Source organism: Numenius arquata, chromosome 18 (assembly GCF_964106895.1).
Source record: "Numenius arquata chromosome 18, bNumArq3.hap1.1, whole genome shotgun sequence".
Taxonomy (NCBI): Eukaryota; Metazoa; Chordata; class Aves; order Charadriiformes; family Scolopacidae; genus Numenius; species Numenius arquata.
Window position 1 is genome coordinate 11,885,978 of NC_133593.1, and position 24,161 is coordinate 11,910,138.

Below are 24,161 nucleotides of genomic sequence, written 5' to 3' on the forward strand. Positions count from 1 at the left end.
CCCCGGCATTATCCGGGCTGTCAGTCACTGACCCCTCTCCCGGCGGGGGGGGGAAGCCCGGACCGTTCCTGCCGGCGGCTCCGTTCGTTGCCTCTGAGCAGCCGAAGGCGGGAGGCGCCGGTTGCGGGGCTGGGACTCCCCCCGCACCTTCCACCGCCGGGCTCCGGCAACAAATCGCATCCCAAAGGAAAGGGAGAGGAGGGGACAGACCCGGGCCGGATCCGGAGCTCCTGCAGCCTCGGGCCTTGGTTGCCTCCTCGCGGCTGCTGCCCTTAATTACAGCTCCAGCTCTTAATTAATCCGGCTCCCTCCCCCTGCACCAACGTTCGGGGCGGCTGAAACGCTCCCGAGTCCACTTGCAATTGGCAAAGAAAGTTTCCCCCCGGGATGCGACGGCTCAAGTTATCCCGTGGTTTACGAGCTCCACCGCTGCGTTTTCCTGAAGCGCTGAACTACGCGGAGAAGCCGCCTCCTGCCCACGGGCCCTTCCCCGGGACCCCCCACCCCTTGTCCCCGTCCTTGCTCTGCACCCACCAGTACGGGGGGGGGGGATCAGCCCCTCCTGCACCCCAACCCTGCCCAGCCCCCCCCGACCCTTCCACCCACTCCCCGGGGAGGCACCAGCCCCACAGTCTCCAGGATCACAGGATCACAGAATCACCCAGGTTGGAAGGGACCCTTTAAGATCATCTAGTCCAACCAATGGAAAAAAAACAAAACAAAACAAAACAAAAAACACCACACACACCCCCCACACCACACACCCCACCACACCACCCAACACTAATCCATATCCCCGAGCACCATGTCAACTCCTCTCTTGAATACCTCCAGGGATGGTGCCTCAACCACCTCCCTGGGCAGCCCATTCCAATGCCTGACAACCCTTTCAGTAAAGAAATATTTCCTAATATCTAACCTGAACTTCCCCTGGCGTAACTTGAGGCCATTGCCTCTTGTCCTATCATCTGTAACCCGGGAGAAGAGACCGACCCCCGCCTCTCTACAGCCTCCTTTCAGGGAGTTGGAGAGAGCGAGAAGGTCTCCCCTCAGTCTCCTCTTCCCCAGACTGAACACCCCCAGCTCCCTCAGCCTCTCTTCGTAAGACTTGTGCTCCAGACCCCTCACCAGCTTCGTTGCCCTAATCCGTCACCCCCAGGCTCTGCACCCCCAGCTGCCCCCCCGCAGGGACTCGGGGAGCCCCCGGAGCCCCCCAGGCCCCGCCAAACCCTTCCACCTGCAGGGAGAAGCTCTGCCAGCGAGAGAGGGGCTCCCCCCGGCCCGAGGGACATGGCAGAGCGTTAATTAACCCCAGGAACGTTACGCCGCTGCCAAACGGCTCGGTGCTGGAAATAACGGCAGCTTTGGACTGTCCTGCCGGGAAAAGGGCAAGGCATTATAAAAACCCAGTTTCACATTTCTTCACATTTCTTATCTAGATCTTTCATGTGCAAACAATAAAAAGCTTAAGATAAGTTGAGCTTTGTTGTCTTTCATAAAGAATAAGAAATAATGAATTTAATTCTCAATTAAACTTGAAGGGCAAGGGTGTTTAATTTAAAAAAAAACAACAAACCAACCCAAACCATCCCCAAGCGTAAAGGTTCCTCTCACCGGCCGTGACCTGGCTTTGATCTTTGCCCGGCCACAGCTCCCTCGAGCAGCGGCAGCCTCCCAGGGCCACCCCTCTGTCCCATCGGGACGTACAGCGGGTGTTGGTTTCACCCACTTTCATATAAGGATTTTGGGTCTCTGGGGGGAGAAACCCAGGGTTTGGGCAGAAAACCAGAGCCCAGGACCCCTTGCTGAAGTGCTCGGTGGGGGGTGAAGGAGAAGCCCCATCCCCCAGGCAACACGTCACCCTCCGGGGGCAGGAATTCACCGCAAGAAACGCCATTTCACGTTATTGCTTTCGGCACCGGCTGCCCCTGGAGACTCCCTGCAGTCACCGAGAGCCCCGGCAGAGCCACGCGGCCACCCTGGCCTGAGGATTCCTAAAGTGACATTCGGGCTGGGATGGGCCCAGGAACAGCCTGAAGAGCCCAAGAGCAGAACCACCGGGGCCCCGCGGCCGCTGTCCGAGCCCCCAAGCCAGGGAGCAGACGGAACCCGCCGGTTCCTTGTTAACAGGGACAAAGACTGGAACTTAACGTCCTTTGGGGAAGAGATGGGCATGTTCTGAGCGCAGGTAACAGTCCCCAACACCTGACAAGCACTGATGGTTTGCTGCCCCTTCACGTATGAGCACTCCAGATGGAGATGTTACCCTGGGCCCGGCTCTGGTTTAGAGACAAGAACCCGTTCACAGCTTGACGAGCCGTTACATACCCCAGGAAGACATCACTTAATGTTAGCAGCCATCTAGAAGTCTGTGAAAGCACATTTTGTTAGAAAAAACTTAAATCGAATACCTGCCTCCTGCTGAAAGCCTAACCCCACTTGTTAACCTGTGGTTTATACGAGACTCCTCCTCTTCAGATCACATTCTTAGATTTTTAACAGCCTTTTTACAATATTTCTCTTTCATTGATGAACAGTCCAGGATTTGTTTTCTCTGAAAGACAACAAAAGCTTCCCCCTCTCCCCTTCCTTCTTGCTAAAGCAACCAGTGCTCACATCTCAACGGAGACAAATTCAAGCACAAAGAGATCCCACGTGTGGCTCCAGCTGCGCTGTGACACCCGATTGCACCCTAAACCTTAGAACCAGAGGAACCACTTCCCCTGGTTCCTCCAGCAGGGAGGACCCGCTGGACCTTCCCGGTTGGCCAACGCTCCTCCCAGCGCACACAAAACACTCAGTGCAGCCACAGGAACGGCAGCTCATTCAGAGGAGACACCAAACAACAACTCAGAGTCCACAGATGGGGCTAGAACTGAACCCATTGAAGCAAGAGGTAGGAGAACTGGACACGACTCATCACTGTCTCATCCGCGCTCAGAGCTCTGCCGGCTCCTGCCCACAAAAGGCAGCAGCTCAAGCCCCCTCCTCACCGCCCAGTGGTGTTACTGGGCAGGGAAGTCTCCATCCACCCAGACCCCTGGATTGCACAATACACGTTCAAGGAAGAGAACCCCCCTGCATAGCTATAGTAAAAAGCATCGATTTCCGTTTAAAAAAAATATAAATAAAAGTCTTTCACCTACCCAAACTCCTTCTGCTTTCCTTGTCTCAGGGTCTGTCAGCCTTGCAGCTCACCACCACGCAGACCTTGTCCCCCAGGCTCTGCCCCACAGAGCTCAGCTGTCCCCCATCACTAATCAGCCCCCCAGCACTGCAGCCACCTCACCTGGAGACAGTTACATTTCCCAAGCAATTACCCTAATGCAAAGCTGGAACTTCTGCTGCCCCTCAGCAGGGCAACAACATACTCGTGTAGCCCTTCCACCTATTCCTTTCCTTTTCCTCAAGGAAAGAGCTTAAGTTAACAGAAGTTATTTGAACAGGTTAGGAGCATACACAGACTCGCCGGGACCCACCAGCGTCAGACGCTCAGCACGTTTCAGAAACACATTCATACGGCCGAGCCCTGCTTTTCTTAGGGGCCATAGGGCAGCCATCGGTGTATCTGTTCCGCATCCCAGGGTGCACCCAGCCAGCCCTGGGACTGATAAATCACCATGGCAACCTGTCTTTCGGCCTGACTGATGCACCCCACGCACCCCGTGTATCCGGAAGCACCAGGGAATTCACCAACAGCCAGAAGTGGCCGGAGAACGGGGCTGAGAAAGGCCTGCACCCAGTGCCTGGGCACGCAGCCTGGTTTCAGTGCCGAGTGCTTTACAGCCAGGTAAGGTGGGCTTAAGCGTTAATGAAACAAGGCACTAATTGCTGCAGGATGTGTTGGAGTAAGAGGTGCACGATCATCCCAGTACCTTTTACCCCAGAATAGTTCCTCTGCCTCTGGCAGATTGCTCCAGTGCTTAAACTAACGCACGTGCTGAAACCCTCCACTGCCTTGGGGCTGAACGGACACTTCAATAACCACAGAACAGCCGATTTGATCATCTTCAGGATTTTAAAAGGTATGTTTTGTATCTGGTTTCTTAAATGAAGTTTCAGTTTTTATCTTGGAATAGAATAATTATCCACTGACCTTAACATCTGCACTATCTTCCCCATTTATTTCTGTAGAAAAAGCAATTATACACAGCTTCAGATCAGCGCTGCAACTGGAGTTAACTTACAGTTGGGACCAGTTTAAATAAACTCACGAAGAATTAAAACAGATCTCTGCTTTTCTTAATCCTTTCCTTTAACTGCCTTCTCACCTCTCTGCTGGGGGGAAATATTTGCCACAGTGGAATTCAGATGAAAAGGTCTCCCCGTAAGACTGGCCTCATCAACTTAGAATATAGAAATGGAAAGCTGTGCAGCTTCTGAGCTGATACCCAAACACTTGTGCCTCTGCTCTGACTTGTCGGAGGCCCAAGAAGGAGCAGAGGCTCTTCCTTCCCTGGGTAGCGGTTTTCAATGGTGTCTCACATCTTCAGGACACAGCGTTACCCCAGGGCCCCCCACTCTGCTCTCAACTTGCTATAAACAGCAGGAATTCTGTTTTTTCCAAGTTTCTGAGCCTCCAAATGAAAATGAACTATGGTCCTTTTGTACATAAGCATTTACAAAGGATTACAGTAAGGCTTTGGAGTAAGTGATAACTTGAAAAGACACCTGAGATGCAGAGAAGGCAGCCTGGCAAGGACATTCACCCCTTTGGTCATGTGCATGGAAATGGGTTGTGCGGTGACACGGTGACACAGCTCCCCAAAGGGCCAGGAGCGTATGAGCACTCTGAAGTACAGAACTTCTTCTGTTTCCTGCTTTTGTCGGACTCATCCGAAGTCTAGGACTCGGTGAGCCCTGGGCTTATTGAGAACTTTCTTAACAGAAAGTGCAATTACCTTGTTCCATTGCTATCCCACCACAAAAGTCTAAAATCAGAAAACACCAACTGAACAGAGTCTGAAACACCGCTCAGGGTGTATGTAGACTAGTGTAGGTGTGCAACTCCATACCTGCCAGGAACCTCCTCTGTCCTTTCCCCTCTGTCCCTCTTGTCTGATCCATCCTGTTCTCTGCCACCACTGTCCACATTCTCTCATCTATGCTGTATTTGTGACCTCACAGCTAAGGCTGTTCTGAAGCGTATGTGAAACACACTGTACACACATGGCACTGTTGACTTTTGAGTCTCAACTCCTCCTTCGTCAGATTCCAGCTCCTGGAGACAAGGGACAATGGGAGAATCTCACCTTAAGCCTTTTAACCTGATCATAAAGCCCTGGTAATTTTCTAGAAGGAACTAAAAGCTCTGACAAGGCACAGAAAGAGCCAAAGTCAAAATATAACTAGGGGAGAAGATACTGCTCCCGTTGCTATTTCATACTTTTGCAGTTTGCAGAAGCCAATCTCACAATCTGTGGTGAAAATTCACACTTTGGCGGCAGTAACGAAACAGCAGGACTCCTCTCAGGCAGAGTGAGTGACCCCTGGAGACGGGCTCTTTGCAAACGGCCAGAGAGTTGGTGGGAGCCAAACCCCCTTCCCTGCAGCCGGAGAACAAACTTACCTCCCCTGACTTTTCTAGGCTGAAGCCAATAGCAAAAAGAGGGAGACTTTAATCCACATCAAGTTGTTTGTATCAATGTAAAGGCATCTTTTATTACAAACAAATCAAGTAAATCAGCGCATAGAATTCAAATATCCAAAGTGCTTTTGAATTTCCTGGCCCTTCCTGCCACGGGCTCTGCAACAACCACTCAGGTCCCAGCGCCTGGATCCCATAGAGCAGAGCTCCCAACTGCTGCCTCCGCACGTACGTACAAGTGAAGTGGATGCAGCAGGTACTTCCACTTACAAACCATTCTATTATTATCTCATTTGCAAATATTGCTTCAGGTCCAACAAGGCGTGTGACTTTACATTTCCAAGTGACACAACCGTCCATTTACCTGCTTTAAAGTGAAGATAATACACACGGCACAACAATCTGATATAAATAAATTCACAAAGATAAACAATACATTTCAAAAAAAGATTTCACTTCTAGCTTAAATAGTAAAAAACTATATTTTCCTTGTATTTACAAAACCCAGCAGATTTATACCAGCATAGACAGTATTAAAAAAAATAATTTGTCTTCACTATTAAGATAATCTATTAAAAGAAGTCTCAGAATAAATAGCAACAAAAGTTAAATTTAATATATTTTCTTAACTAAGGCTGAGGTTTAAAAGTAAAATCCCACAATCACATACATGTGTATGATTTAACATGTATAAGAAAGAGGATTTGACCCTTTGTTCTTTGCAAGGAACACACGTGCAAGCGGTGGCTAACCCACGCGCTGGCTCGTTCCCGGACTGGCGGGTTGTGAAGCCCCGACACCTCTTCTGCCCTCCTGGGGGAACACAGCCCCAAATATATCTTCATGGTACCGCTTTTGGCTCTGCAGAAAAAGAAAGGAAACCCAAGAGATGAATCAAACACCACGAGCTCCTCCTCAGGTGGCGGCCGAGTGACTGAGAGGTCTGTTGCTCGTGTGACTGGTTCTGTGACAGGGCACTTTGTCACTGCCTATACGGGGAACCTCTCTGAACCCCACACACGTGCTCCAGGACACGTTCTGACAACACGTGCTAAAGAGCCAGCAGAGACCCCAGCTCTGTGTTTTCAGCGATGGGCACACTGATTTCTTAACTCACTTTCTTCCCCTGGCACAACAAAGCCTCAAATTCCTGATGTTCCAGACACGCTGCCGACTCATGTCCCGGCCCAAGGGGGGACACTGGGGAAACGGCAAACTGAAGAGAATATGCTGTGTCACTCTTACACCCCAACCGAACAGAAACTATGCGAGTTACATCACGGTGGGTAGACTAAGCTGATCACTTAGAGCTTTCTCCCTTGTGTGTTCTGCTGAACAGAAGCTCGTGGCAGCCCAAAGATCTTGAGTGTGACTTTCATGACTTTAACCCATCCTGGAACTGACTGGAAAGAACTGACTTTCTGGCTGGCAAGAACACCTTGCCTACCACAGCGTACCTTCAGCTGGAAGAAATACTCCTCTGCCTGCTGCTCGCTGAGGTTCAGGTTCTTTGCAAGCATCCCTTTCAGAGTCTGAGCCACGTCCTTGGCCATGCGTACGTCTCCACAGACGTACAGGTGCCCCTCCTCCTTATGCAGGAGGTTGCACACTTTGGTCCCCAACTTGCTACGAAGAATGTCTTGAACGTAGACCTTAGAAACAGAAAAAGGATCATTAGACAAGGTTTCTTAAACACTATTGGCTTTTCCAAACTCAGCATGGGTCTGTGTAGTAAGGTTCTAAATGCCCCGTCTATCCCAGCTGTGTGTTCCACCACAGCAAAGGAGAAGAAAACTCTTCATGCTGTCTTTCCAAGCCCCAGATCTGCCGGCCAGACCCATCTGCTGATTGAACTCCAGCAGACTAAGGCTTTTCATTTTTGGAACCAGTTACAACTGCCAAAGTCTCCTAACTTGCCAGCAGAGCAGCACAGCTGAAACGAGGACAGTGTAAGTGCTGCTGTTTTCTCCAATCAAGATTTTGTCCAAGCAAAATTAATTTTAACGGTCACTGTGTCATTGAAATGGGGACAAGTGGCCAGAGCCAACTCATTTCTAACTCATGGACTAATCAAATCCTGCAAAACTTAAGGTTTCTGAAAGTGTTCCAGCTTCTGGTTTCAAAGGCTGTTTGCACTTAACTTTTGATGATATTGCCTGTTATGGCTCTCTCCATGGCAGTGAGGGGTTTATATTTACATAGTTTGCTCACACTGAAGTGCACAGTCAGATTCTCCTTTATTTTGAAGGAGTGGGGCCTTTGGCCACTTGTTCACAATACACTGAAGCCAAATGCTAACATTTTTTTAAAAAGCAGTGTTAAACAGAGCCCAGATCTTAACTAGAAGGACCATTCTGAAAGGAGCCAACCCTTTAAGAACACAGGAGCCAGCCTTACTTTAGCTTGGCCGGGCTGTCTGGAGTAAGCTGTGTAGACGTCTTTCAGGATCCCCTTCCTCTTCATTTCCTCAGTTTCTTTTTTGTAGATGTGATCCAATTCTGGCTGCCGGCAGCCAAACAGTAATGTCATCTCCCCACCTTTGATCCCTGAAACCAACATTGGAAAGTGTTTTGTCTCTTCTGGTAAAGACTATGAGCTCTTACAACCATTCCCAGAGAGGGCCCCACTGTCACAGTAACTCGCTGGGCACAGCTATTTTCTAACTAGCCTTTCTCATTGAACACCTGAGGAGGAGAGTGAGTGTGTGTGTCTGTGTGTGACAGCTGGTGATTTTAGGGGACTGAACCTGCCCAAGTCCTTGGAGAACTATGTGGGATCACTCGCTGGAGCAGGTTCCCCAGACGGGCTGATAAAGTCAGGCCAAAGCGTTTCCTCCCCATATCATGGCCCCTGTGCGAGCGCCTGGGCGGTCACTGAACGCAGAGTATCTACAGAACACACAGGCTGTGGCCTCCAAGTGGTCAAATACCTCAAGACCAACAGAAAGGTCTTGAGTGGGACGGATCAGGTGTTTCAGTGCAGTGTTCAATCCGCTTTGGGATGACCAATCTCTATGGGGTTTACTTGGCTGATGTTTCTGGGTGTCTCCATCTGCAGAGAATTTGTTTGGAGGACTAGGGATGTCTTCTGCTGCCGGATGAGTTCCGGCCTCCCCCTTGTGGCAATCCCCATAAGTACCTTTCTTTTCCAAGTCATAGAGACGCTGCAGCCAGAAACTTCTGAAGGGAGCAATTCCCGTCCCTGGGCCGATCAGAATGCAGGGCTTGGTCGGGTCCTTTGGGAGCTGGAATTCATTAGCACTAAAAACCAAAATTATGTTAATTAGATAATTCATATATGACTGACATCTCAGTGTCAGCTTCCTGAGTGATTCTGAGCAGCACAGCCCCAGTTACCAAACTGAAAACACCAATGAGCCTGAACTTGGGACAGTTGCTTCTCGTTCCCTTAGCTTTGCTTGCTCTGTGGTGGATACACTGACAGTGGAATGGGGTCATACGAATAGAATTCTTTCAGAATTTTCTCATGATTATGATTTTACTCAAATTAAGACATGGTACAGGACCTCATCTCTGGAAGACAGGGAGTTCCCTCTCTTTTCAAACTCAGATATTCCAACTGGCACTCACCAGTCATTTCAAAATCATATGCAAACAATGAAAAAAAAAAAAAAAAACTACTGAAGAAACTGAACTAAGAATCGCTGGGTTTTGGGTAGGGTTTTTTTTTTAACTTTTCTTTTTTCTCTGTCACACACTCACCTGCGTATAAAGCATGGGACTGTTCCATTGAGAGCTGTTGTATTCAGCCATGTGCTGCAAACTCCATGGTGCAAAGGCCCTTTTCCACCTAAGAGGAAAACACCCCTGTCAGTGTTCAAAGCTCTCAGTCTTTTTAAAAAAGCATAGTTTATAATTAAAATCATGGTTTTTAAATAAGTGTATATCTACTAATGACTTATAAAACAAGGCAACACTGCTGCTGCTGCTGCAGGATGTTAGCAAATCCTGCCCCAGCATGAACACCTTCACTGCAGCACACAATTCTGCGCGTATCACAATACAAACTCCTTGTTACAGATAGGTTTCATGCCATGTGGCAGAGACAGGGTTTTTTTCTGAACCACAACGTAGCCTAAATATCGTTTAATTAAGAGAGAAATGAAAACAGCAATTCACTACCTCTTGTCCTGTAGTTTACAACTGCAACCGTCAGGTGAATCTCTCTGGGTGTCATGTCACAGGAGGAGCTGACAGAGTAGTACCTGGGTTTCAGCAGAGGCAGCTGGGTCAGTAAGAAAGCTGCCGAGACCTCAGCAGAAGGAAACTCCTCCAGGACCTCCAGGATGTTCGGGCTGTTGTAAAACTTCCATTTATTGTATTCTTCTGTGCTCTAAAAGCCAAAGGCCACCATCACAATGTTACCAGGCCATGCTGAGTTCAGGAGAGCAGGGATATTTGAAATGCCACATATGACTAAGATTCCTGCTTTATGTTCAATTAAATACACAGGGAAATCAACAGAGAATTCTCAAAACTTTGCCTAGACCGATCCTGGGGTTTCCTAAGAAACAGTGTAATTTCTGAAAACGGAAGCACAGAATACCCGCTCCAGCGTTCTCAGACAGCAGCTCTCTCCGTGAGGATGTAGAAACTGAAGTAGAATCTGTTTCTCAGCCCCTGCTAAGGGATATCCCGGGTCCTGATACCTTCTGAAAACTCCTACTGCTGAACCCAGCAGGAGAAGCAGCACTTACCATGCCTGACTCATTGGTTATTTAAAGTGACATCTCTCTTACACTCACCATACCAAATTCTCTGACAAAAACATCTACCAGCTCCCCTCCAACCCCTCCACCTGCAAACTGTAAGGTCTTTTAACAGCGTATCATCAGAAACCAGCCCGAGGCAGGCAGGAGAAACAGGCAGCAGAGTGACCCACCCAGAACCACACAGGAAATATCAGATCTGAAGAAATCTCTTGATTCCCACGCCCAGGTTGAGCCACAAGACCACCCTTTCTCTCTCTGGGGCTGGTTTTACAAGCACCCAGAACATGTAACAGAGGGATAAAAACCAAGCACCATCACTGCAAAAATTTCTTAAGCTTCTGCTACACAACAAAAAAGGCATCAGACGGTCCAGTCTACGTAAATCTAGCCCTACCACCTACCTGACATAAAACTTCCAGTCTCTGTTTGTCTCCTTCCGCTGTTACCAGCTGGGAGAGTTTTTTTAGCAGTTGTTGGGAGGGCGGAGTGGTGATATCCAGCAAGTATGTCAAAGCCTCGGGGAGTGTGCAGGCTGGAATCCTTTTGTCACTTGTCCAGTAGCCACCTGGAAACGTGGGATATAAAAGAACACTTAGCAATTCCCATGGCATTTGACAGCTGTAGAGCTTTGCAAAAATCAGTGTCCTTCAAAACACGACTTCAGACTATGTCACAGCAGGTCTAGACTACAGGGCCCTTGTGAAAGAGGTTAAAGTGAGGGTTGAACCTTTTTGTAAGGGGAGGATCTGATGCCCAGAATTGCACGGTAACAAAACACCACTTTAAAATGAAGTGTCTCTCCTTTTAGGAAACCATGTTTGTGTGTCAGAATCCTACGATTTAGCAGATTGTCCCTAATAAGATGGCAACGATGGTCATGACATGTAAATCTGGTTTAGGGCTCTGATATGTAGCAACAATAAGCAAACTCTGTTGATTCATTTCATTGGGGTCAATGGCCAATGTAGCAAGTAAATTACAGTGTCAACCTGGGAGAACTCTGTGAATACTGGTGAAGGTACCATGGGCTGCCAGAGTATGCAAAATCAGGATCGAGGATTATCAGAATAACTAAAAGCATCAACAGAATCCTCTTGAAACTTAAGAAACGGGTAACAGAATCAAATTCAGTTTATGAAAATTCTGAGGACTTTTAAGAGGAATCTGTCAAACATCTGGGTTATTTTGTCTAAAGGGAACCAACTTACTGTGAGTGCAGGTTTCCAGTCTGATAGTCTGATCAGCCGGAGGGGCATCCTTGACACGTGCGATGAGGCCATGGACTAATTCTGGCTGGTTGCCTGGGAAAATCCCGATATGTTCTCCGGGCAGGTAGTGCACTTCCTGATTAGTCTCACAGGAAAGCTTAACCAGAATGGTAATACGACTAGATATAGAAAAAAAGAGATCAGAGAGATCTTGGTTACGTCGACAGGATTTCCCTTGAATTGAGCAGAAAAGGAATAAATCTGAAGTGACAGTTGGCAAGGGCTTACTTGTGTTCATCACCAAACTATCAGAGCAGCTTAGTGCTTCACGGAGACTTAAACAAATCATAGTCTAGATATGTGAAATACTTGTATCAAAACAAATAAGACAGTGAAGTGCTGCCTGATCTGCCCAGTACAGAATAAAGGTGCCTGCAATCAGCCAGTGCAGACCAAAGAGCTCACATCTCACACCAGCTCAGGGGACTCCCCGTAAGACAACTGGATTTATAACTGGGATGAGAGAGACCTACCGGAGGGTGTTGAAGAGCTATTCACAGATGCTATTTCTAAGACAGGTGTTAGCACCAATTATCCTTTGGTATTTCTTTGTGTATGGTCTTGTCTCAGCTTCCTTTGCAGCACAGCTGACTGCAGTGGCTTCTTGCACTATAACTTGTCCTTTTTCCCCCCTTTTTTTTCATGCTAAGGGGTAGTTTTTCCCCTAAATGAAGTGAATATTTGCCTGGCATGTAGCGTACCAAGCAAGGGAGAGGGGCCATACACCTGACCCTCCACATCTAGTAGGTATCAAAGGGCCATATCACAAAGTTATTTAGTTTCCTACACTCTACTGGGAAGTCAGCTCCTACCTAAACCAGAGCTAAGACTGTTCATGTTCTTGTGGTCTTGTGATAATGATTTGCTTCTACTAATGATGGTACAAAATTCATAGCTATATCTTAATAACTCTGGGGAGAAGATGTTTATAACCAGGCACTTCAGACGTTAAAGATTTTAGTAAAATGTAGTATTGCAATATTCAAAAGAACGAGTTATCGTACCTGGATTTTAAACTTTGAAGATTCTGTCTGAATTTCAGCTTCATGGGAATTACATCCTTGGCGTGAAGGTTTGCAAGTGCTGTTGAGAAAAGAGGATGTGAGTCATAGCAATTTTGTGATTAGGTTTGTTTAAAATGTCTTCAAATAACATGCAGAAAAGAACTGAACCATGCTTGCCCTAGAAGGCCATATACTTTTAGTCAGTTATGTGTCCTACACGCACACCTTCCCTGACTCAAAGGAGCTCATCTCAGCTTTTGTTCCTCTGGGACTGTCAAAACATGTGCTAGTTCTGCTGTTCTGGTGTTATTACACTGGAAAAGATAATGATTTATGCAATGCAAACCAATGTCCTTTTTTTCTCTGACCACTGTACTTTGTTCTATGAATTTTACCATCTAGCTGGACCAATATCACTTTCAGAAAACCTTTACAGTTCCAATCTATCTGAAGCAAAATGGAGAGAGGAGGTGGAAGGTGGGAGGTAGTACCTTTAGCCAAGTCCATGGTTTGAGAGTCACGCACTATCCTGTAATTCTCAGGCTCCCAGCTTTCATTAGAGGTATAGATCTCAGGCAACTGAATACTGGTCTTCCCACGGATGTTAAAAATGTCACAGGCAGTCTAGAAAAAAGAAAAAATAAGGCTATTCATGGTAAAAATAATATTCTTAGTATTGTCATAATCCTAATGGGGAGATACCAATTTCACAGATTGCTATTGTTTATCAATTCTGCTGAGTTCACTGATGTTACAGGGGTTCAATGAGTTCAGTGAGGTTCCAATTCTACACCAGCATAGCTCAAAAACCTCATCTACTTCAAAAAATTCTGATGTCGGATGCTACCACCCTTGTTCATACTCAGCATCTCACTATCCAAAAACTTTTACTGAACTTTATGTGAATATTAAAAAATAACAGAAAAGAGGCACAGTCCCCTCTTCAACTTAGGCAAGCAGCAGAAGAGAGGGGAGTCTGAAATTCAGATATAAATCCACGTTTGTTTTCGTTCATTTCTCACCATTTTTAAGTGATGCTAGTGAATACTGAAATAAAAGAATGGATGAACTAAAATATGAGCTAACTATTTATATTGTCACCTTGAACGCGCTGACTGCCCATGTGCGAAAGGCTTCTTCTTGCCCATTGAGTTCATCTCCTTCACCTATTGGCGTGAGCCGGGAAGCCCCCAGCTGGGCCAGTTTTTGGTCAATGGTGTGAGCAAAGGCACAGAACTCTGGATACATGCTGGAGCCCAAACCAAACACAGCATATCTGCAGAAGGAAGTATAAATAAGATCACAGTATTATGCTAAATGAAATGCAAAAGGACTCAATCACATGCAAACCAAACAACAAAGTATTTTTACCTAATTTTTTTTCTCAGCAGTTTCAGGGTGAGCAAGGAGTTCTTGAAGGTCTGTATAAACATTTGTAAAAGACTTAAGGTTAGAAAAATACTTTGATTTAAAACAGAAGTGAGACCCTGATCCATATCTTACTCAAGTACATGGGACAAATGCAAGGTCTCAGTCTCTGAGCTGAGGCTCATAGATACTTGTATTACCTTTCCGTTATTTGGAGAATCTCCATTTCCAAAAGTGCTGGTAACCACTAGGAGAAGTGCTTCTTTTTCCAGGTCACAGATGTTGTATTCATCCATGCACAGAATCTGGAAGGTATAAAGCTCATGAGAAATTGCTAGCAGAGGTAGGAACTAGCATTAGATATCTCTGTAATTGCCAGATGTCTGCTGACCAAATTTAGAAGGCATTATGCTGAATACAAAATCAAAGCTCTAGTCCAACTTATATTTACTGAACGTTCAGAACATAGAGAGTGGAAAAGCTTGCAGAAGCTGGTTACTTCTTTCTCCATTTAGTGTGTATGAGTCCTACTTTCTTACCTTAGTGTTGAAGGCGCAGTTGAACAGGCTGCACAGACTGTTGGCCAGTGTTTCCGATTTCCCAGTCTCTGTCGCAAAGATTACAGTGACCTTGGACCTGGTGGCCATTGTCTGTCGCATGAGTGAAGATGCAAAGAGTACAGCCCTGGGAAAAAGATAATCACATACAATTTTTAATATAGCTACACGGTAATTCAGATTGATTCACAAACAAAGACAGACTGATCTTGGGCATAGTTTTTCCCTGGAAGATCATTCAGAAGCAATACACTATAAAGCCCTGAATAAGGATTGTAGACACAAATATTACTTAACTGCAGACATGTAAGTCTATGACTCAAAGTTGTCCCTACCGTAAAAGTTATTCCCCAAAAAAGTGGAACAGAAACATCACAAGAATAGAATAGCTGGACAACAGCACAAAGACTCTTATTTGAACAACTTACTTTGCCAAGATGCTAAACTTTATTTCTTTTTTCTTTGGCCTCCGTGTCTCATCATGCCAGACGTGTGTTTTCCATGCATCCACCTTTAAAAAAACAAAGTTAAGCTTCAGGTAAGAAATGTAAAATAATAAACACAGAATTGGAATATCTTTGAAAGGGCCAGATTAAATAGAATTTGTATATACAATCCACTGTACAAATATGGTATCACTCTCTGTAGCATTAAATTGCATTTTACTTACAGCTTGAGAATTCAACAGAACTCCCATCAGCTTCCACAGTATACTACACCCTGCCTGCTATTTATCAATCTCTCCACTTAACGTTCATTAACCAGGGCTTTTCATTCAGACTTCTTCAGGTCCCATATTACCATCTGCACTACTGAAGTTGTCTACTAGAATCCTATTTCTTTTGAAAATGTGTACCTGGTAGTAATAGAAGGGAGTGAGGACATAGTTCAGCATCTCCTGGTGGAACACAGGAGTTATGCTCCCCGATATTGGAGGTACGATCCAGACCCAGTCGGCCGGGCAGCCCCCTCGCACACGGTACTCATTCTGCATGTATTTCATGAAGGACTCAGCAGCTGAGTGGTGATCCATGATAGTCACATTTTGTTTCTAGAAAATTGCAAAAACACAGACATACATCAAAAAGCCCACTCTGCTCTTCTTCCTGATGTAGTTAAAGCAATCCTTTTGCTTTGGTTAACATTTCAAAGACTTTATACTGTGCTGGGAAATAATTACTATCAGCAACTATTATATAGATATGCATCACTGAGGTGGACCTTTGATCAAGGAATTTGTATAAAGCTGTTAATAAGCAAAAGAAAAAAGAGAGATCCAATATTCAGCGTCTCTCCAGATACCTCAGTTGTTGACTTACTTGAAAGCTATAAAGCACAGCAACATTTATCTCTACAACAGCTCGGTCTTTCCATAACGATGAAAGTTTGTTTGTTTCCAGTCCCATTCTTCTTCCTACCTCCTACAAGCGAAAAAGAGAGAGAAAAGGGAAAAGCAGATTTACTGTGTGGGACTTTGACCTCATGGTTTCTCCAGCTCATCACATTAATATGCAGGAAAAGGTATTGTGGAAGGGGGAAGAGTCAGTCTGATACTGCGGAAATCCACGGCAGCAGAAACACTTGAGATCAGAAGTAAACTTGAGTGATGGAGTTCTGGCTCTTGAAGCTATTCCAGTTTGGGAAAGTGGGGAGTGGTTCTCTCCTGGTTTCAAAAGTGGCAGCATCTGATTATAAGTCATCGTTATTAATTTGTAACTGAGGTGATGAAGACCTGCAGCTCACCATCAGGAGTCCACTGCCATGTCAACAGCAGACTGGAACTGATACAAATACACCTCTGAGAAATGTACAGGCAGAGACCAAACGTCCTGAATCAGCAGGACTGAGAGTAAAATTGGGTAAGAATTCTCTTTGGACATAATTTTTAATATTTTTTCTACAGCTGCAGTTTCACCATTCTATCCGGGTATTTGGAACAGATACTGTCAGAACACTGTTTTTACAGTGTTCATCTGGGCAGAAATTCAGGATGTCCCACAGTAGGCAGGACACTGTGTCAGATGAGCACTGAGGTGTCAGTGTGACAGAAACACAACACCCCTCTCAGCAAAGACTCGTGTGTCTCTTTTTCAGAAGCGCTCCACCCACCAGGTCCATCCCCTCCCCAGACGGGCACCTTCAGGATGTTGTAGCGCTGTACATCGCAGAAGTCCCGCACTCCTATCTCTGTCCCCATGTACCAGCCGTTGAAAGGACACCCAGTGAATTCCAGGCCACCCGCCTCAAGTAGCATGTTGGCAACAGCAGGCAGTGCGTACCACTTCAGGTCTAGCTCCTTGAACCATTCGTACCTGTTAAACAAGCATTTTCCTTTACTACTTTGTGTCTTTTGCTCCTTTAGGTGATAACCAGAGGAGTCCGGGAAGATGAAGAGTGCTAACTCTGGGAGAAATGACCCATGAAGCACGGTCTGCAAAACTCATAGGAGTTTTCATTTACAGTGCAGTCACTAAAAGAACTGCAGAAGAGTATTGCAGAGCTCTGCAACCTGCAGGACACTCCCAAAGCAAAGATGAAGAAAAAAAAAAAAACAGACAGAAAGGCAAAAAACATTTTGTTATGAGTGCAGCCATATTTCACGTGTATTACACCTGCATAGGAAATGATGATTTTTTAAATTCTGAATATAATTGAAATGTAGATTCAGAAAAAAGATTTCCAACAAAACTGCTTTTGGCTTTCTTAATTTAAATCTCGTTTCATTGTTCCAACGAGCATTTTATCTTTCGGGACAATTTACCACAATTTCATCCTAACAAAGAACTCCTAAAACGACTGCCGCAGGCGCAGGCTAATAACCTGCCAAGGTGAGGCAGAGGCAAAAATGTAATTATCCAAATCTTGTGTGCTTACTTTGGATGTTCCATTGGCACTTCGAGGACAATTTCTGGCGGGAATTCAAATATTTCTGGGTCTTGGCCATTTGCTTGGAGAACGAGTGGAACTACATCAAAGCGGCCATATTTCGGCTTCCACCCAAGCTCGATGCACAACTGTAGAGAAAGTACATTTCAGGTAGTTTTTTAGGTTTTTTTCCCCTGTATTTGAAGACAAAAAATGTTAACCCTCTAAAACTTGCTGGGGTAAATTCTGAATGATAAAGTATCTTTAATATATCTTTTATATATATAAAATATCTTTTACATATATATATAAAATACCTTTCCCATTCAAACAACGCCAAGACACGTTGTTCAAGTCCTGATTGGTCCCTGGCTTAAGGGGAGCATTAGCTCACCCTGTTCCGAGAGGGAGGGGAGTATTTTATATCAGAATGGTAAGAAATGATGGCTTCAGCCTGGAACCTGTGGGGCAGAACATGCCATTCACTCCTTCCCACCACGCTTCCCTCCCACTCTGCAAAAAAATGCAAGAAACAGAAAAAGGAGGACAGCTGGGCTGGAGAAGGAGGAAAGCGGATGGTGCTGCATTTGGGGCTGTACCTGTGTGAACTCCACACTGGCGGGGTCTCCTACAATGGACCCGTCCGGCATTTGATACCCCGCGTATCGGATGAGCTGGCTGTTCCAAACACGGAAATCATGTTTCCCGTCAGTTCTCTGGGGGAAGATGGTGATGGCTGATCTGCCAGACAGACAATCAAACCCCATTACACTACAGCACCACATCAAACACGTTCTAATTAACACAACATAAATTGTTACCAGCAGCAATTACTTTATATTCCTAAAATAAACATCAGCAGAAATAAAATCATTCATCCTCCCCACCCTCCTTCTTGAATCTTCAAATCATCTCTTTTCCCCAGGAATTATGAAAGGTTTTGCCACATCAGCCATCAAAGTTACAAACTTTCCAGACGGTTGATGGTAGATGAGAGGAACACATAAGTACCAGGAGAATTAAGAGCAGAGACAAGTTGTCAAAATGTTTAGATAGACCATTTCAGTTCTTAGGCAGAGTTTTTAATCGAGATCTGGATGTGATTTTTGTTGTTTAAAATTCAAATGAAATAAAAGAGGCCTACCTTATATTTCCATTGTTTGTGGCATACTGAATATGACGACAGATGTGCTCAAACATTTCCTTCGCTGTTTTACAATCACGTGCATCAAATACCTATAGGTTTCCAAAAGAAATGTCAAGAAAAAACCTGCTTTTGAAACAGTAGTGTAATCTCATTATTTTTCTTATGCAATTAAGGAAAGATTAAGGAAAAAAGTTAAATGAAAAATCAGTATTTCTCAAGCTAATTGTAGCTCCACTAGGAAAGGTTCATTTTTATTCCTCTTATATGCATCATTTTCACACATAACAATGCTTCAAGGACCAAGACAGGCACCTGGTTCCACGACTCAGTTGGTTCCTACACTAGCGCCATATTGTACCAAAGTAAAGGACATTCTTCTCATTGGCAGTAGGTGACTCTGGTCCATAATACCAAGACTCGCGGGTTACCTGTAGATTGGACCACTGGATTCTCCCAATACACCTGGGTGCGTTCCTCCAGGCCTGTTTGGCAGCAAAGACCAGTTCATCCTTGGTCAGATGGTAGGTTCCTGTTGTTTCTATCTCCTTGGTCATTGCTTCCAGCCGGACCAGGTGTTCTTCTATTTTTGGCCTTTTGAACAGGAAACAGCCATGAAAAGAAACAATGAGAATTTCATTCTTAGAACTGATTTAAACTGCAGACATTCTCCTTATGTTCTGGGTCAAGAAGAGCATGGGCATTGCTGAAGCCATAAAGCTTCTGAGCACCCTTTTGCAGAAGACTTGTACGTACACCCCTGATTTTATCGGCCAGGATACAGGTACAGTAAATTACCTGGAAGGGGATTAGCATCTCTGGAGGCTGAGATATGGCAAGTTTGGATAAAGACTGAGAAACCTACTCCTGTTGTAAATCCTGTTGGATGAGGGTCAACATGAAACACTCTGTCCTCTATGAAAACATCCGTTACCTCACAAGGTCAGCAATTTCGCTGTCGGTCAGATGTGAGAAGTCACCACCATCTGTTCCCCACCTCCCCTCCACGGCACCACATTCTGTCCCTAAAACACACCCATTACCTACGGTAGCAGTCCAGAGGCCCACATTTTTATCAAAAAGCAGGGGGTACTCTATGGAAAGTTAAGTACATGGGACTCTGACCGAGGACTGCTGAGGAGAGTTTTTTCCTGGCTTCAGAATTTAGGAAGTGCCCTTACTGACTGCAAGTGACAGAGATTACTAGGCTAGTGAGGAAACAAGCACACTAGAGATCTAAGTAGTGACACCTTCCTTTCACCACCCAACACACACAATTGATCACAAGCTTTTCTGTATAAGTTTTCAGTTTAAATATGGATTTTCTACAGCAGTTTGGAAAAAATTGTCAAATTCAAGCAAACAAAAAGTAGAGAACAGGCTGGCTTCAGCCCAAAAGTAGGGTTGTAGTGACCATCCTCTCAAAGTTACATTATTTTCACAGGGACACAGCTCTTCTGACCAAAGTAAGTAGGATCTTCATTGCTAAAAGGAAATGCTGAGCAATTCCTTTGTCAAGGAAACCAACTCTAAAATTCTTTAGTCTGATAACAGAGGCTGAAGGCAAAACATTAGGAACTATTTATCACAGCACAGACAAAAATTGTTTTGTTGGCTCACAGACAGAATGAAAATAGCCCGCACTGTCTGAGAGTTTTCACATTTTCAACGAGATGAAAGATCAAGGGCAAGCACGTAAGATAGCGTAAATCAATGTGATCAAATAGCCATGAGCAGGGATGTGCAAATATAATTCGCTGGCAAGTGAGTACAGCCTGAGTGTACGACAGGGACTTTCAGAGAGATTCAGCGAAGAAAGCTTTGTAGAAGAGTTCAAAGTGTCTGAAGAAGTAGCCATTAATGTGGCTGAGTCTCTTTGAAACTTTGATAATGTTTTATAATGGGATGAGCAAACACTGAATTGTCACTTGAAAGCTTGTCATGTGAAACACCACCGCAAACTCCTGGACCTCAGCCAGATGTTCCAGCTTTTCCTGCATCAAGACATCTCTGCACCACGTCCATTTTTGCGAAAACACAAACCTCTTTCCCGCAGCTAGAGCCTCCCTCCCAGCACGCTCAGTAAGCTTATGGTGGTGAGAGCACCGAGCAAGGTTGAGAAGCAAGAGACTGGCCTTCCAATCTTTAGCTAAAGCCTTGGGAGTCAAAACAGAGAACAAAAGAACACAGAGAAAAGATACTTGAAGCAGCACAAACAAAAAGCATTATCCACATTATTCATGTCTCAGACTGATCTGAGCAGGAGCTAATCCCATCAACATCCAGTGTTAAGAAAACAGGAGGTATCAAGGGCTCCTTGATAAGAGCCCTTATCAAGCTGCTGCTTCTAAATGTACTATAACAGAGCACACGCCGAAGGAACGGGGCTGAGGAAGGCACTGTATAGAGTCCATTCCTGTATTCCCAAGACCTTGGACTGGCAGACAGAGCATATTAAGTGCATTAATAGTTTTATTTACCTTTTCTGATAGCCCTTACCTATTTTTTGAATGCATGCTGCCTAACAGGGTAGTTACCAACAGCTGTGAAGAAACCAAACACTCCTATAGTCTCACAGACAGGTAGGGAGAGGACTTTTACACCAAACATGAAGGTAAAGTTGCCTTACTCTTTAAATGAATCGTAGTACTGCTTGATAAAGTCTAGTGCCTGAGGCAACAGCTCTGCCGGTGGAACTGGCCCATCTCTAGTACCTTTCACCAGGCCCTTTGGGGTCATGAGTGCCCCTTGGCAGGCTTTGGTCCGGCAGTTGATAACCTGAAAAACAATAAAATGTCAAAACCCAATGTTGCACTCTGTATTTTTCCAAAGTGATGAAAAATCACTGTTCGGGTTTCTGTATCTTACCTCCTTTGCTGTCAGGTGTAGTGTGTCCAGAAAGCTGGATCCATTCTCCAAGTTTCTTACTTTTACATGTCTTGGACATCTTGATATTTGGTTTGAAGCTTTGATACCATTTTGGGGGGGGTTCTGGACAGAGAAAAGATAAAAATACATACATACAAATGTCAATAATGCCTCTTAACATAACAGTCACACTCTCAGGAAAACAGTGAACCAGACAATTTTAGAGAAAGGACACGTTTGTTACTAAAGGCTGGGTTTTCAAAGGTGAGTAAAGGAATCGGGCACTCCAACCCCGCCGGGTCGCCTCTTTCCTTAAGTCTTACCAAAGCTTCTTTTTGTTCAGAAAGGATCTTTTGCCCAAAGACCTCACAGCAGCCCTAACCTCCTGTATCACCGTTAGTCCTCACGTGAGAGCTGTGAGAAGCGTTGAGCAGCGAGTACAGCCCCTGTGAACTGTCAGTGTCACACAATGATGCCAGAAACAGACCTCTCTGCCATCACCCGCCGTTGCTGGAGTTATGATCAGTGGCATCTCTGTCCGCTTCTTGCTCAGATCGTGTAATTTGGCATCACCATTTTCTAACCTTTAAAAGAGACAGAGACAATTCAGTATAACACGATGTGCTTGGTTTATGTTAGCGTTACCTGCAGCATCAGTAGGGAAACGCTCAGAGCCACCCCTGAAGGATGTACTGAGTCAATAAGCAACGATTCGCAGCAGCGTGAGTGGGGAGAGGACAAGGAGTCAATAGTAAAGCTACAGTCACCCTTTCCAGGTCTCTGTGTGGGAAGGAAAACAACAGATACAGCCTGGAATGGTAGGGGCTGAGTATTGTTGCTGTAAACCAAACAAAGGACATCTGTACAATTATCGTCTGGCCAGAAAATACTCAGAGGAATTAAACAACGAGATTGAAATCTTCAGGGAGAAGCGTGAAAATCTCAGCTAGGTCCAGTCTCCAGCCCATTTAAGCAAATTACATACTTTTATATTAATTTCCTTTGTTTTCTGCATTAAGTCTTACTTGCTGAACTCCTACTTTTTAATTTCAATATCACGTTTCAGAAGATGCTCAAAAACACCCAAACTCCAAACACAAGCCTTAGTTTGGAGCAGGCAATGATGCATTTAAGGTAGCAGAGCCTATGGGACCACCCGCTTCCACTGCTCAGCTTCACCCATCTTCACATTGGAATAGAAACTGCCTTGAGCAATGAGAGGACAGGGGAGGGAACGGGCAGAGAAAGAAGCAGTAGGCAATAGAAAACTGAAATAAGTAACAGCCTGAAAACTGAGAAATTTAATATGCACGTGCAGGTTTATACAGTGTCTTGTATAAATCATATCGCAGAAATACTTTACCAACTTAATTACAGCATTAATAATCACCTTGCTAATTTTTATAGCATACATACGCCTCCTAAGTCCTAGCACATATGAAACCATTATAGCACACCAAATAAATCTGGAGCTATGAAAGAGAAAGCAAGATGATTTCTTTCCTCAATGATTTTATAACTTGGACAAAAAAGCTTAAATGTACCTGACCAAATCAAGACCACCCAGTAACCCCCAGGGACAACTGTTCTTTGGTTAATATTGCTTTGGAAACAGGTTTCTCCAGAACACATTTCACTTAATCTTTTCTCTCAAATGAAGGAGAAACTGTGAGGTCATTAATAGACAAAGATCTTACCTGTGGATCTTCCCATTTTTCTCCACGTTATTATTGATATCCTTCTCCTCAGAGGACTGCTTCTTATCAGCACGAGGTCTGAACACAAACTGCCACGGGCACAACATGTTGGAAGTTTTATTTATGATTTTAGTTCACAGTGCTAAAATCTTGTTTTGTGTGATGTGGGAACACTTCTGAGGAGGGAAAAACAACAACAAGGTCAGTTTTTGACTAAGAAGGTAACTCCCTTTAAAAGGGCTCAGCAACCCACCCGACCAACTGATCTGATGTAATTAACATCCTGTTTCTAAAAATGAAAATTGCTTGACTCAGAGCAGTGATACTAAAACTAACAGTTCTCTTTGTCAGTGCAACGCTGCAGCCGTGCCTTGCTCAAAAATACTGGCAAGAGAATCTCAAATGTCTCTCAGGCCCCCAAACCTGCAAATATCAGTGTCTAAAAAAACCACATATATGCTTTACTTCTACAAAAGCCACACCTTGAGACTTGGGATTTTTTTAAGTTCTGTGTTGTTAAGTGTTCTGTTAGTTCACATCACTGTATATTCACTAGGAAAAGGGATGTAAAATGTTGCTGTGTTATTCACATAGTACTGAAAAAAAATAATTGGTCTGTAAATTCACCAAAATGTTTTGCAATGTATGTATCTGCCAGAGCCAAAAGGAATTCTGAGATTCTGATGTCTGTGTTTTGTACAATATACACACATAGTGCATATTTGAATGCAACAGAGCAGTTATATAAGAACGTACAAAGTTTAATGCTGTTCATTTTAACATACAATTTCTGCTAATTTCTGATCCTAAAATGGATTTTTGTGCCAGGGAAGGTGTGACAGGAGAAAAAGAGCAAGCTAGTGAATGGCTAGGTAAGGCAGAACTAGCCTCAGCACTTGCACCTGGTACATGACAGAAATAAAAACCTGATGTTTCCAAAAAAAAATAAAGAGAGAAAATACACATTGGCACATATTTCTGATGTAAATTATGTATTATTTTGTTATTTATATTGCTTTTTCAGTAAAATTTATATTGCTGGGCTCCCAAGATGCTGCCTGCTGTAAAATC

The 24,161-nt window shown here is 44.8% G+C and overlaps 1 protein-coding gene across 1 annotated transcript; it reads right to left on the reverse strand.

Moving 5' to 3' along the window:
- Positions 1 to 7,806: 7,806 nt before the first annotated feature.
- Positions 7,807 to 23,266, reverse strand: NOS2 (nitric oxide synthase 2). The gene is made up of 24 exons (XM_074160902.1): positions 23,091 to 23,266; positions 21,881 to 21,977; positions 21,394 to 21,516; positions 21,155 to 21,303; positions 18,957 to 19,119; positions 18,526 to 18,617; positions 17,981 to 18,122; positions 17,391 to 17,530; positions 16,654 to 16,828; positions 15,836 to 15,937; positions 15,373 to 15,567; positions 14,945 to 15,027; positions 14,499 to 14,643; positions 14,160 to 14,264; positions 13,963 to 14,012; positions 13,693 to 13,867; positions 13,083 to 13,215; positions 12,592 to 12,670; positions 11,528 to 11,706; positions 10,721 to 10,884; positions 9,730 to 9,940; positions 9,310 to 9,397; positions 8,726 to 8,847; positions 7,807 to 8,133 (listed from the first exon to the last, which is right to left on the reverse strand). The coding sequence occupies exons 1-24, from the start codon at positions 23,195 to 23,197 to the stop codon at positions 7,928 to 7,930; spliced, it is 3,225 nt and encodes a 1,074-aa protein (XP_074017003.1). The 5' UTR covers positions 23,198 to 23,266; the 3' UTR covers positions 7,807 to 7,927.
- Positions 23,267 to 24,161: the final 895 nt, after the last annotated feature.

Excerpts from the sequence above, each read along its gene's own strand:
- NOS2 (XM_074160902.1), bottom strand. The coding sequence starts at position 23,197 with ATGTTGTGCCCGTGGCAGTTTGTGTTCAGACCTCGTGCTGATAAGAAG. Across the intron at positions 16,829-17,390 it reads GTGCCAATGGAACATCCAAA|GTACGAATGGTTCAAGGAGC; the intron begins GTAAGCACACAA and ends CTTGTTTAACAG. Across the intron at positions 9,941-10,720 it reads GACTGGAAGTTTTATGTCAG|AGCACAGAAGAATACAATAA; the intron begins GTAGGTGGTAGG and ends TTTGGCTTTTAG.